Consider the following 13719-nt stretch of genomic DNA (forward strand, 5'->3'; position numbering starts at 1 on the left):
CTTTACTCTCCCAGTTCAAGTTAATCATTTCATCTAATCCTAAGCTTGTTTGTTCAATTTCAGATGTTAAGGAACTTGCAGAATTGTGTAATAGGTATTCTTTTGTATGCTTTGTAAATATATATATCATATATTGTATATAATATATATTTTATGTATGTATAGATGACTGAATGTATAGTCTTGTACATATTTCTTTATATATAAATATATGTGTGTAAATTGTTTTCTAGAACTTGTGGCAAAAATGATGCTAAAGAATAAACATGTAAAGTCCAATAATCTTTGGCTCAGATCAGAAAGTAACACATGACAACTTAATCAAACCATTCATCTGTCTTTCATTTATTCAATCCATATGCTATGATTACATTTCTAACAACCACCTGGTCATCCCACTATTTCCTTACTAACTACAAAATGCAAGAATGGAACTTTATCAGGCCTAAAACAACTACAACACTACTTTGGAAACTAACATGTGGAAAATATATAACTGCGAAAACAAAAATAGATTATGCCCCAAAACAGTACCTCCTTATGAATCTGTTTGTCATATATGACTATTGACTTTGAGAGGTCCAAGCAGAGGTTCGGCTCCGGCTCGTTTTAACGTTCTTTTTTACTAAGGGACACTCCATATTTTGTGAGAAAACAGACACAGATATACTCTGAGAAGTACGTTCATTTTTCATAGAGGTAACAATCCCATTTGTGCACATAACACAGTCGCATCAAGTTAATATAATAGTTAAACGTTATTTTGGGATGCTCCATTTTTAACGGGTGATTTTTGAACAGTCGCTTTTACATTCTACACATATAAGTGATGCCACAAAACAAGGAATACAGCCTTTACTTTAGATGGCATGTATTGTAGCCGTTTCTCTCTTTTCCTTAAACACCTGCTACAAAAAATAATAATCCTAATGATATCAACCTAATAAAATTGATCCTAATGATAATAATCTATTAATAATAACCTAGCAAAAATAATCCTAATCCGAGTAATAATTAGCTAATGATTACAATAATGATTATAACAGCGACGGTAATGATGTTGATTACGATGATGGTAAACATAATAATTTTTTGGCAAAATCATGCCCGAAGACAAATTGTAAACAAAACACTGTTTAAAAGGTGTTCATACATGTACTTCACAGAGTAGAAAAATGAACTATATATAAAGGAATTCAAAGCAAAATGACATGTATTCTAAATATACATGTCTACTTATGATAAGCCATTTGGAAGATTTTACTTCTTTTCTGCATACAGTGGAAGATAAATTGTCCACCATTTGGGTTCATAAACGACGTAAATATGTAAAAAGCATAGAGAATTTTTTTTTTTTTTTACATTTCAATGAATAGCTTGCTCTCCTTTAGAATTGTGATCATTGACAGATACGATGTAGTTCATCTTCCACTGCCTTCCCCGTACAGTATTAACATGTTCTCTCGTCAATAGGCATTTTTTTTTCAAGCTATCCGCGTGGAACGGCGCACAGTTCAAAGGGGAAAGGCGCATTGATGGGTGCAATGGGCAGCCTGAGCGTTCCCAACATGGATGGCTCAGGTGCGCCCTCTGGCAGGTGGAAGGTGAAACGCTGCATCAGGGAGACGAACAGCATGAAGAGCTCCATCTTGGCCAGATGTTCACCAAGACATACTCGGTGGCCTGAAGAAATCGGGGTCAACAGAAAAATGGTCAATAGATCAGAATTGTAATGTGTCCACCCAAACACGTCCAAAAAATGGTAAACTGGTCAGAATTGTGATGTGTCCATCCAATCACGTCCCAAAAATGGTAAAACAAGTCAGAATTGTGATTGTTCCATTCAACAGGTCAAAAATGGTAAACAGGTCAGTCATATTGCGATGTCTCCATCCAAACACGTCACAAAAATGGTAAACAGATTAGAATTGTGATGTCTCCATCCAAACACGTCACAAAAATGGTAAGCAGATCAGAATTGTGATGTGTCCATCCAATCACGTCACAAAAATTGTAAACAGATCAAAATCGTGATGTGTCCATCAAACACGTCCCAAAAATGGTTAACAGATCAAAATTGTTATGTGTCCATCAAATCACGTCACAAAAATGGTAAACAGATCAGAATTGTGATGTGTCCATCCAATCACGTCACAAAAATGGTAAACAGGTCAGAACTGCGATGTCTCCATCCAATCACGTCACAAAAATGGTAAACAGATCAGAATTGCGATGTCTCCATCCATTCACGTCACAAAAATGGTAAACAGGTCAGAATTGTGATGTCTCCATCCAATCACGTCACAAAAAGTGTAAACAGATCAAAATTGTGATGTGTCCATCCAATCACGTCACAAAAATGTTAGATGGATCAGAATTGTGATGTCTCCATCCAATCACGTCACAAAAATTGTAAACAGATCAAAATTGTGATGTGTCCATCAAACACGTCCCAAAAATGGTTGATAGATCAAAATTGTTATGTGTCCATCCAATCACGTCACAAAAAGGTAAACAGATCAGAATTGTGATGTGTTCATCCAATCACGTCACAAAAATGGTTAATAGGTCAGAATTATGATGTGTCCATCCAACACGTCACAAAAATGGTTAACAGATCAAAACTGTGATGTGTCCATCAATCACGTCACAAAAATGGTAAACAGACTAGAATTGCGATGTCTCCATCCAATCACGTCACAAAATGTTAAACAGATTAGAATCGCGATGTCTCCATCCAATCACGTCACAAAAATGGTAAACAGGTCAGTATTGTGATGTCTCCATCCAATCACGTCACAAAAATGGTAAACAGATCAAGATTGTGATGTGTCCATCCAATCACGTCACAAAAAATGCTCACAGATCAGAATTGTAATGTGTCCATCGAACAGATCACCAAAAAAATGGTAAACAGATGGACAGGCTATATCGATGGCTGACTAAGCAATGGGAGAGACTGACTGACTGACTGACTGACTGACTGACTGACTGACTGACTGACTGACTGACTGACTGACTGACTGACTGACTGACTGACTGACTGACCTCGGTATAATGTTATAACTTCTATAAGTCCGCCGGGTCATTTGCTATAACCTACAACAACAATATTAATGGCAAATAAAATAAAAAAAACTGAGTGAGCGAAGCAAACTGGTAGATAGATACAACGAATGGCCTCAACGTGGGCTCATGGTAGATGTATACAGCTGACTCACCGGTACTAAACGGGATGATCGCCTCGTGTTTGACGAAGTTTCCGTCCAGATCCAGGAAACGTTCCGGTTGGAACTTGTTCGGCTCTGGGAACAGCTGAGGGTCCATGTGCACCGACCACAGGTTGACCTGTAACACATCACGTATTACATGGATGGGTGAACGATAAAATGGTCCACTGTATCTGTATGAATGGACCTCTGTATCTGTATCTATGTAACGTTAGCAGGTATGTCCCTGAAGCTCAATTGGTAGCGGCTTGAGCCTCCTGTTTCCAATCAGTTGGATCCGGGAGACCCCGGATCGAATCCCGGGAAGGGTATCCTTGTCGGAGCTGCACCGTCTTTCGGAAGAGCCGAAAAATGGGGGTCCCGTGTTCGAGGAGGTGCCTCGAGTGCGTTACAACAGCCTCATTACTCACATGGGTACCTACTGGCTGAAATACTACAACCTGGTGAACAACTGTTACACACCCGTTTCACAGGCACGCGGAGCGGCAGTAGCTGGTTTTAGTATTACACTGGACGACCTGTCTAACAAACACATCTACCATTCTAACTGCATACATGATATCGAATGAGGATGCCTCTACAGTACTCGACAGTAACGAGTTCCACTCAAGGATAGGGCCGATTATTAAATAAATGAATGACAGAGGGAAAAAAGGGACAGTAATAAACATGGATTTAAAGACAGGTGAATAAAATGAAAATGGTCGGATGGATTGATGAATAAAAAATTCCTGAAAGAATGGACTGGAAAGAATGTAAAGAAGTACGGACTGCCTGAAGGAGGGGTATATACGTCATTGGGTAGGTAGATTGGGTGCCAAACGGCTAATTCAGTTTGCTAAGGCCACACCAATTTATTCTTGGTTAATGGAATGAAAAAATAAGGGGGTCAGGTGCAAGTTTTCACCCCAGCCTTCTGTTTTCTGTACTTTTCATGATTTTTTTTGCTAAAATTAAAATTGAAAATCCGTTAACCAAGAAGTTAAATTGTTGTGGCCTAAAGGTTAAAACGAATACAGAAATAAATACTTGGATAGATGGATGGATCAATGTAATAGATAGAATTCTAAAAAAACACTAAAACAAACATTTTTCATACCATAATGGCCGCCTCCTGAGGGATGTTGTAGCCATTGAGGATAGTGTCCCTGGACATGCCATGAATAACGAGGGGCACGATGGGTTTCATTCGCAGGACTTCCGCTAGGGTCGCATTCGTGTAGGGCAGAAGGTTCCGTTGTGCGTAGGACGGCGGTGTCTGCCCCAGCACGGAGTCTATCTCCTGGTGAACCTGTGGTAATATGCATGATGAATTACTCCGAGAAGGAGGCTCATCTCCTGAAGGAGTATTGTAATTGGTGTTGTGCGCACGTTCGCAGCCAATCACGATCCCATTGCTGCATTGGTATGTTACTTGGCATATCATCTGCTAGGTTGCGCATGATGATGCAAGTTGTCTTCTTTTTTTTACACCGTAACAGCTTTTATCGTTGTATGTTATATTTTAAAAGCACCCCTATATTGACGAGCATGTGGAACAGGCCACTAATCTCGTACATGTTTTGTGGCTATGCGGTCGTAGGTTTTGTGCCAAGCAGATGTTGGGTGGTTTGGTGTGTCGTCCTTTGAATAGCTGCACCAGCCGTTGTCTGATGCCTGGTTTCAATTAAGGACTCAAATCAGATGTTAGGCTGCGGCTTCCTACATATTCGAAGTTTCGACAACGGCGCAAACGGCGCACAAAAAGCGCGTTCGAATCATTCCATGTAAGCTCTTGCAATACGACCTTTTATCCCGGCGGGCAATACCGTAACGTTAGAATGTAGGCCGGTCTGGAACACCCATATCAAACGTCTTTTTTGCGCCATCCTGCTTCTGACCTAAGCTGAGCCATACTAACAAACTGAAGTTTAAAAATGCGCTATTTACGATGTAATATTACTAAAAGTTAAGGGAAACTTGCCTTTTCCTTGATTTCCGGGTTTGTCATCATGTACAGCAGGGCCCAGCGTGTGGCGGTGGCGGTGGTCTCGGTACCGGCCACGAACAAGTCTAGCAGTACCTGGGATGTTAAACAAAATTCAGTCACGAACAAGAAGGGCCGACATTTGCTCCCGAGCAAATGCAGCATATTTCACTCCCCATGCAATGATGGACGTTTTGGGTGGGTGTTCCTGCAACATGACCTCAGGTAACCTAAATGGAATACGTGTTCGTTGGCCAACGGGAGATAATATATTTCACTCTACCTATATGGGGAGTGAAATATAATAGAAAATGTTTCCACATACATTCATTCGTTCCTTTGTTCGTTAATTTGTTCGTTCGTTCACTCACTAACTCATTCATCCATTCATTCACCTCTTGTAGGTCCTTGTCGGCGAAGTTTTCCCGAGCTTTTTCGTCCTCAGCCCGCTGCTGCTCAAGGAGGAAGGCGTCGATAAAGTCCCGTATGTCGTTTGGGTCGAAGGTCTGCCTGTGTTTCTCTATCTGTTCACCGCCGAACTCTTGGAGAGCCAGAATCGTTTCCACCATTTTCCCTTGCCTTGATACTTTGCTGAGGTGGAGGTGACGAAACACGGGGTGAAGCATTGAAAGAACATCACTGAATGTAGGCTTTGCCTCAACTGAGGCGTTCAAAAGGCCAACCAGTCGCAAAAAATCCGGGTCACCGTATTCAAATCGGTCCCCAAAGACAATCGAACAAATGACGTTGCAAACAGCGTTTTGCATCATGACTTTTAAATCGAACGGTTGTCCGTTTTGCGACAGAAATTCCTGAACCAGCGCGTTGGCTTCTTCGTTGACCTTGCCCTCCAAACTCCGCTTGCCGACGCCGAAGTCCCGGAGAGTCATCAGTGCGAATTTGCGCTGTTGCTTCCAGCGTGGTCCATAGGCGGCCATTATGACACCTGGAAATAGATAGCGTGTTTGTGACATGTGCGTCTGTCTCGTTGATTATGAAAATAAAGTTGTAATTAGTATAATTCATTTGAAATGATGGATCCACCAAAATTACACTTTCGGGCGTGGCCCCTACGTGGCCCCGTGGGACACCCTGTGGTTGCCAGGCTATTTTTGGACCCGGCCGGGACCCCGAATCATTTTAACTCGGACTTAAAATCAATAGGGCGTATTCACGTGACGTCATCACCCCTGCCCTCCGTGGGCGGCCATGTTGGTGCTCACCCTGCAGCGAAGTTTCTCGGTGTCCGACGGTCTCTAAATTTCCAAGGAATGCGAAGTCGTCTAATCGCTGTTTTATCATATGCAAAGAGTCCACAGCCTCACATCCTTTTCGCTACAAAAATCCAATTTCACCTACTGGAAATAACCCATTATCGACGAGCGAGGAAATGTTTTCCCCAGCTCGCAGCCTACAAACATGGCCGCTAAACTGTTTACAGAGTACGCATAAAATCAGTTCACAGCATACAAGTGTTCCAAGGCCTGCAACCACGTAGTACAGTGTCTTGAGTGTCGTGAAAAATTTTGTTGACAGGAAGTACGTTATGATCGGGAAAGTTCGACGTTGAAAGACCCCCCAGTTTACGAACGTATCTCAAGCAACGGCTACACGGTGCCGCCACTGTGTTTCACAACGGGCCTGTAATTTGCTTTTCGACCAGATACAAAGGTTTCCATACACTCACGTTGATTCTCAAACGTCAACTATTTAGATCCGCTGTTCGTATGTCAGAAATCCACCTTTGTATCAGTCGTTAGTCCCTTCGTATGTTCCCTTACCTACACGAGAAACGCCAAACCAATCTTACTGTTACCCGATCAGTGTGTGCTTTATCAGTCCCAATCAAACATCTGACCACGAGGCAAAACACCATGATTGTGAGACAAAACGTTTCGAAGGGAAATTATGAATGGCGTAGAATACATCTGCTATTTATACGGAGAGTTCCATAGGGCTCCACTATCAAGTGAGCACCAACATGGCCGCCAGTGCTCGTTGCTAGGGGGAGGGTCACGTGACTGAATACGCCCTATACTGGACCCGGTAACAAATAGACGCCGTGAGCTAACCGTGCGAACGCCGGGAGGTACCCCAGTACCCGACAGTTATGCTGCAGTACCTTGGGAAGCCGATAGGGGGCCAAAATTTAATCATTTCGTCACACCCTACCAACACACCAAATATAAAACCAATCCATACAGCGATTCTTGAGTTATCTTGTTTACAGACAGCCGGACAAACAACCGCTGCTGAAAATACAACCTCCATGACACATTTCATGTAGGTAATATAATAAGTGGCATGTAGTAAACAATATAAAATGTCTACGATATGGAAGGTGAAGTTACCTCTAACATTGTTTGCGTCATCACTGCGTACATCCACTATTCCTGGTGGGATTTTACGACAGGAGAAATCTTCAGCTCTCTTGACCAGGGCGTTCCGGATAGTCTCGTACCCAGTCAGGACGATGTTCGGAACCCCGCCGGTCCAGATGGTCATGACGTCACCGTACTGTTTGGACAGCTCGGTGAGAGTGGCGGGAAGAAAATCGGACTGGAAATAAAATGATACAAAAACGTATTTATTTGCAAACACAATTAGTTTATATGTACAATTTGGAAAAAAAAGAGACAGCTATATTACTAACCTCGCACACAAAATGTCTCAGTCAGTGATTTAAATATGTTGCACAAGATCAATTCCCAATAGATTCGTCATATATGCCTCATACTGAAAATAAGTATTTTGCTAGCAAAAAAATATAAGTGCAATCTATTTTGGGGAAAAATGTATACTAGTAAGTAACAGTTAGGTGACATGATTGGAAGTGTGAACATTGCATGTTTTGAGTACTTAAAATATTGTATTCATTTCATGTCAGTATTACTTTAAACTTCCGGTGGTAGGGAAGCGCCTACTTGTGACCCATAATGGTACAAGGGGTGATCAATAAGTCCTTTGCTCTACCCAGAAATAAGGTGCACAACTCCAATTTTGGGTCATAATCATGTAGTATGACATCTTTTAGCAATATCCACCAAATGTCAAATCATTGTGGCCAATACTTTTTTGTCGACGTCCATTTGAAAACTATTAGGTAAGTGACGAGAAAAACAAGGGTACACTGTGGTCAGAGCTGTGTGGGTCGAGTTCTTCATGCCATGAATCAGCATAAAACCTTCGAAGATATTGTCAAAATGTGTCAAAAAGTATCTGACTTTCAGCAGAGCAAGCTGACCTGCACACCTCAAGTCACAGCGCAATTGTCCATGTTTTCATCCTTCTACCTCACCTAATGTAACTGAGTGTCGTCTGCAAGTGATGATCAGAATGTTCTGAAGTTTGGTAGATATTGCTAAACGATGTCATACTACATAATCATGCCCCAAAATTTGAGTTGTGCACCTTATTTCTGGGTGAGGCCTAGGACTTATTGATCACCCCTCGTACAGAAGTCTGGAATGGACGGACAGAAGATGTGCTGTAAATGGAGAAATGTCCGCAGTGGTTTTTTATGTTCGCGGTTTGACTGATCATGAAGTTCAATGCCAATCCCATCATGACAGTTGTGGACATGTTCCCCCAAAAGTGACATTCCCCCAAAAGTGACACGTGTTCTTTTCTACTGCTGGTCTCTACCGCTACTGATTGCGGTGTATTTCTTCACTCAAAGATTTCACAGTGGATTAACAAAAAGTATTGAGTTACTATAGTGTAACAATTGGGATCAACCTACATGTACACCTACAACCTACACAACCTAACTGACCAGTCTAACGGGTCCGGAGCTTTTAGCCTAGTGGTTAGTGCGTTGAATTCCCAAGCCGTGCGGATCGGGAGTTCGAATCCCGGGAGCGGCGTACTCGCCTCTGAGGCGTCGCCAAATTTTTACTATATTGTGTGCAGATTGCAAGAATTCTAGGAATTGTACAGGAATGTGAAAGTCCATGGGACGATAACTCAAGAATGCCTGGATGTATTGTCTTCATATTTTGTAGGTGGGTAGATCTGTGGGAGACCTTGTAATGATTGGATTTTGGGCCCCCTAGCAACTTTCTATGGTACTGCAGGGGAACTTTCACTTTTCAAATCTCGTCTTCTGAACATGCTATAGTCATGATTTCTAAGTGGTGGATAGCTCTTTGTTAGGAAGATATGTCCTGTAGATTTGGACCCCCTAGCGGCTTTTTTTGGAACTGCAGGAGCTGGTTTTGACTCAAACTTTGAAAGAGAATAACGCATGAAGGGGATGACAGATCATCATAATTTTTGGTGTGTAGATAGCTTAAGTGATGATTTACATAATCATATGCCAATTATGCAAATCAATATCTGATTTGCATAATTAATGAGGACAGTTAATAAATCAGCTGGATTCTATTATAGGACTCTCAAACACATGACATATGTAACTGAGAAAGAGATAAATATCGATAGATATCAATTATGCAAATTGATACTTAATTTGCATAATTAATGACAAAATACTATTAATCCATAGTGGTAAATGATGGGGATTTCATTTTTGCACCATTTGGAAGTTAAGTAAATCTGGCCACTATTAGACACAAATCTTGCATAGAGGGCCTCATTTACATAATTCATGAGGAAATGGTACGATATCTTTTTTTGTGAAAACAAGATTTTCATACATTGGACAACTTGTGTTATTTTGGTAGAGAAGGTGATCGACTGATATGATTATGCGAGGTCCTTATTTGCATGTGGGTTAAAAACGAAAACGTTTACAGAGACCACCGTCGCCATGGCAACATCTTTTTATGTTGCCAATCTTGTTTACAATGGTTCCTACTCCGGCCCTGTGAGTAACGAAGACACGGGACGAGTCTTGAAAGTAAAGGGGGAGTAGTGTAACAGTGGGGATCAACATCCACTAACTGAACAGTCTTACTGGTCCTAGTGGTTAGCGCGTTGAATTCCCAACCGTGCAGGCGGATCGTAAGTTCGAATCCTGGGAGCGTCACCTCTTTGCCCGGTTTTTACAGAATCCCGAAAGCGGCGTACTCGCCTCTTTGGGTTTTTACACTGCCCTACTGTTGACCCCCTCATGGGGCCTGGTTCTGAACAGTGACATGAGTGAGGGAAAGTTGTTAGCTGCCTAAGGTGGCCACATGCCCAAGGTGACTGTTTTTTCTCGGCCCTTTGATTGGTCGAGTACATTGGCATTGCTGCCACCACCACCCCCAACCTGCCATGTCATCAGCTGTTGCCTTTCCCTTTGTCCACCCACAGCTTGACCCAGTTTCTCCTCGATCAAGGAAATTCCATAAGAGGCCAAACCCCCATGCATTGCCTTGAGGCCCAGTAAGGGTAGAATGTCCGCATGGTGTAGAGGTAGACACACTCTGCCTCTCACCGCATCTGGTTCAAATGACGTGGAGCCAGCGGCCTGAGTTCGCGCCCGTGCCTGGACACGACTGGAAAAGATGCGCATCATCCTATCGGATGGGCCGCGAACCCTTTGTCTTATATCTATCCCACAGCTATAGGATCCTATGATAGCGACTCGTACTCACCTTAGCGAACATGGGGATGTTCCCAACAAGCGGCCAGCCCCTGGGTCCGGGTGGTAGGTTCCTGGGCCGCCGGAGATACAGATATGCCAGCAGACACACGCACGTAGCCAGCAGACATGTCGGGAGGTCGGCATAGTGACGAACAGCCGTCACGACTTGCTGCAAAATACTCATCTCTGTACTACGACAGGCTTAAGCTGAGTAACGTTACTGAAAAAAAGACGTGAAAATGTTAAATACAGTTTACAAAACAGTTGGTGTCTGCAGCCCTGCACTTTCCCACTCTCTCGGGTACCGCTGTATATGTAACTGGTTACATGATACATGTACCTGAACCCAAAGAAGATAAGTAGGTTATACAATTGGAAGGTACCAATTGAAAGCACATCGGCAGGGGTGGCCTGAAACCGAATTGAGTATACAAATCAAAGTCATATTTTTTTCAGGAAAATAATATTCCTAGATTACTACAATATAGCACACTCATGCCGATGTAGAACGAAAAAGTATCTTGATTATGAAATGGCGACTTCTAAAATATAAGGAGACCACAGACCCCTCCTCTTGATATGTGTGGGTACGCCACTGCCGGCCAAAACTTGTTTTCTGACCATTAGCACGTTGAACCCTTGACGTCATATTGGGGTGACTGACCGTTCGGTCACGTATGCAGCTGCGCATACGCAACGACACGGTGGGGAGACGAGGTTAAATGCTTATACAGTTACACAGTTTATCGTTTTATCCAACTAGAAATTTGGGGCAAATATCAGTTTACGTCGACGTCACTACAGATTTATAATAATAATAATAATAATAATAATATCAGGTGTATTTGCAGCCAGTGCCACAGGCAGGTACCCAATGTGTAGGGTAATGAGGCTGTTTAACGTGTTCGAGGCACCTCCTCGAGCACGGGACCCCCGTTTTACGTCCCTCCCGGAAGACGATTTCGTGGAAAGCTTCGTGAGGCTACAGCAATCCGGACGTCCTTGGTTGGTCCCCCATCCAAGCACTGTCCGGACCGCGCGTTGCTTAACTTCCGAGATCGAGGGATCGGGTGTATCCAACGCGCCACGCGGCCGTTTTCTGTCTCTCTGATCCTGTCTTTTGCAAAATGGTTTCAGGCTGGCTGATGGTTACGGGCTGGCTGCAAAAGGTGTATTATAAGCCCCCTGGCGTTTGTAAGTGTGTGTGTGTGTGTGTGTGTGTGTGTGTGTGTGTGTGTGTGTGTGTGTGTGTGTGTGTGTGTGTGTGTGTGTGTTTGTTTGTGTGTGTGTGTGTGACGGTGTGTGTGAAGGGGGAAATGACCAGCATAACTAAAGAAGATTTGGATGGATTGTCTTCATATTTGGTATGTGGGTAGGTCTTGATGAGACCAGGAAATGATTAGATCTTGGCCCCCCTAGCGGCTTGTTACGGTACTGCAGTGGGACTGCCTCTTTTGATATCTCTTGTTCTGGACATGCTTTGGAACTGGTTTTTGAGTGGTAGATTATAAGCTCGTTGGACAGAGAGTAAGTGCTATAGGTTTGGGCCCACTAGTGGCTTTTTTTTAGAGACTTTGAAAGGGAATAACTCAAGAAGGGCTAGATGGATGGTCATGATTTTTTTCCCTTTGCATTTCCAGGCTTGGGGCCAAAACGTACGCCGCTTATTGACAGACCATGAGATCTGAGATCCCGGAAGTCCTGTCGCGGTGCTGTCCCGTGAAGCAGCAATTTTCTGGGCTCGGCCGGGGCCCTGGAGGTTTTTAACACGGAGTTAAAATCAACGCGGGCCCCGGTAACAAAAAATTGTGAGAACACCGAGAGGCACCCTTCTGGTGTCCGGCAGTCTACTGGGACCGAAATTTGTGTCTTCGGGGCTCGACCGGGACTACACCCCCTACGGGCAGAGGTGAAAGTGTGACCTAAGCATATAATCAGGCCACACTGACTTGATCATATGGGTTACATCCGCGCGTGCATCAATTTTTGTCAGGTGCAAAAATATTTGTGGCCATACTGTAAATTATACAAACAAGCTGCAAAGTTAGGTAATATTTGCTGTAGATTTGAAAAACAAATATCGGAAAATGGATACTTGTAAAACGTTATGATTCCATCGTAAGCTTATTATCTCCATGAAAATGGAGGTATAGTTTTGGGTGTTTGTCTGTCTGTTTGTCTGTGTTTCCGGACTACTGCAGTCAGCATAACTCAAGAACCTCTTGATGGATTACGATGATATTTGGTACATGTATGTGGGCAGGTGTTGTGAAGCCGAAATTCAAGTTCGATTTGGGCCCCCTGGTATGTGACCTTGGTACTGCAGGAGACATTCCATTTTTGTATCTCTTGACCTGGACGTGCTATGGTCTTGATTTTTTTGGTGGCAGATAGCTTGTTTAGACCTGTATTGCTCATGCAAAATGTTTTGGTGCAAGTCATTTTTACCATGTGCATCAGTACAAGCAAGCTGCAAAAATGTATTTCGAGCACTGAGCGAAAAGTTGAAGAAGAAGATGTGAAAGAACAAAAATTAAGATAAAAGGTTTACTTAGTGTACCGTGTTCTGTGCGTTCAGACATTTCTTCAACTTGAATGACCACTTAGTTTTCAGATCGAATGCAACGTTTCTCCACGTTTCACCATGAAAAATAACAAGTGTTATACATAACAAAATACTCTTTGTGGTTGTGTTACATAAATTTACGCTCTGATAGTGCACTGTCATTCAAACAAACCTCGGCCTCTTTTGTCATGGCCAGTGGAGTATATTTGATATGTGCAACGAAGAGTGCATGTTGGACGAGTCAATCATTGAGGGGTGTCTTGCAAAAACTAGACGGTGTTACTTGTTTTTGTTTGCACCATGAGATGCGATGCGTGTACATTCCAAATTGCCTGAATTATATGAGGTCGACTGGGGATATCCTATGTAGATTTCAGCTTGAAAAGACCAGTTAAAAAAGATAGAGGCAGAGCCACCTCACAGC

At 42.8% G+C, this 13719-nt stretch overlaps 2 protein-coding genes across 2 annotated transcripts; both read right to left on the reverse strand.

The window, feature by feature from the left end:
• Positions 1–321: 321 nt before the first annotated feature.
• LOC136436943 (cytochrome P450 2U1-like) lies at positions 322–4522 on the reverse strand. Its single transcript, XM_066431354.1, has 3 exons — positions 4330–4522; positions 3222–3348; positions 322–1683 (listed from the first exon to the last, which is right to left on the reverse strand). Exons 1-3 carry the CDS (start codon positions 4417–4419, stop codon positions 1490–1492), a joined length of 411 nt encoding a protein of 136 aa, XP_066287451.1. The 5' UTR covers positions 4420–4522; the 3' UTR covers positions 322–1489.
• A 641-nt stretch (positions 4523–5163) lies between these two features.
• LOC136436963 (cytochrome P450 2C1-like) lies at positions 5164–11058 on the reverse strand. Its single transcript, XM_066431385.1, has 4 exons — positions 10740–11058; positions 7548–7755; positions 5592–6142; positions 5164–5292 (listed from the first exon to the last, which is right to left on the reverse strand). The coding sequence occupies exons 1-4, from the start codon at positions 10911–10913 to the stop codon at positions 5179–5181; spliced, it is 1047 nt and encodes a 348-aa protein (XP_066287482.1). The 5' UTR covers positions 10914–11058; the 3' UTR covers positions 5164–5178.
• Positions 11059–13719: the final 2661 nt, after the last annotated feature.

This window comes from Branchiostoma lanceolatum, chromosome 6, assembly GCF_035083965.1.
Source record: "Branchiostoma lanceolatum isolate klBraLanc5 chromosome 6, klBraLanc5.hap2, whole genome shotgun sequence".
Classification (NCBI taxonomy): domain Eukaryota; kingdom Metazoa; phylum Chordata; class Leptocardii; order Amphioxiformes; family Branchiostomatidae; genus Branchiostoma; species Branchiostoma lanceolatum.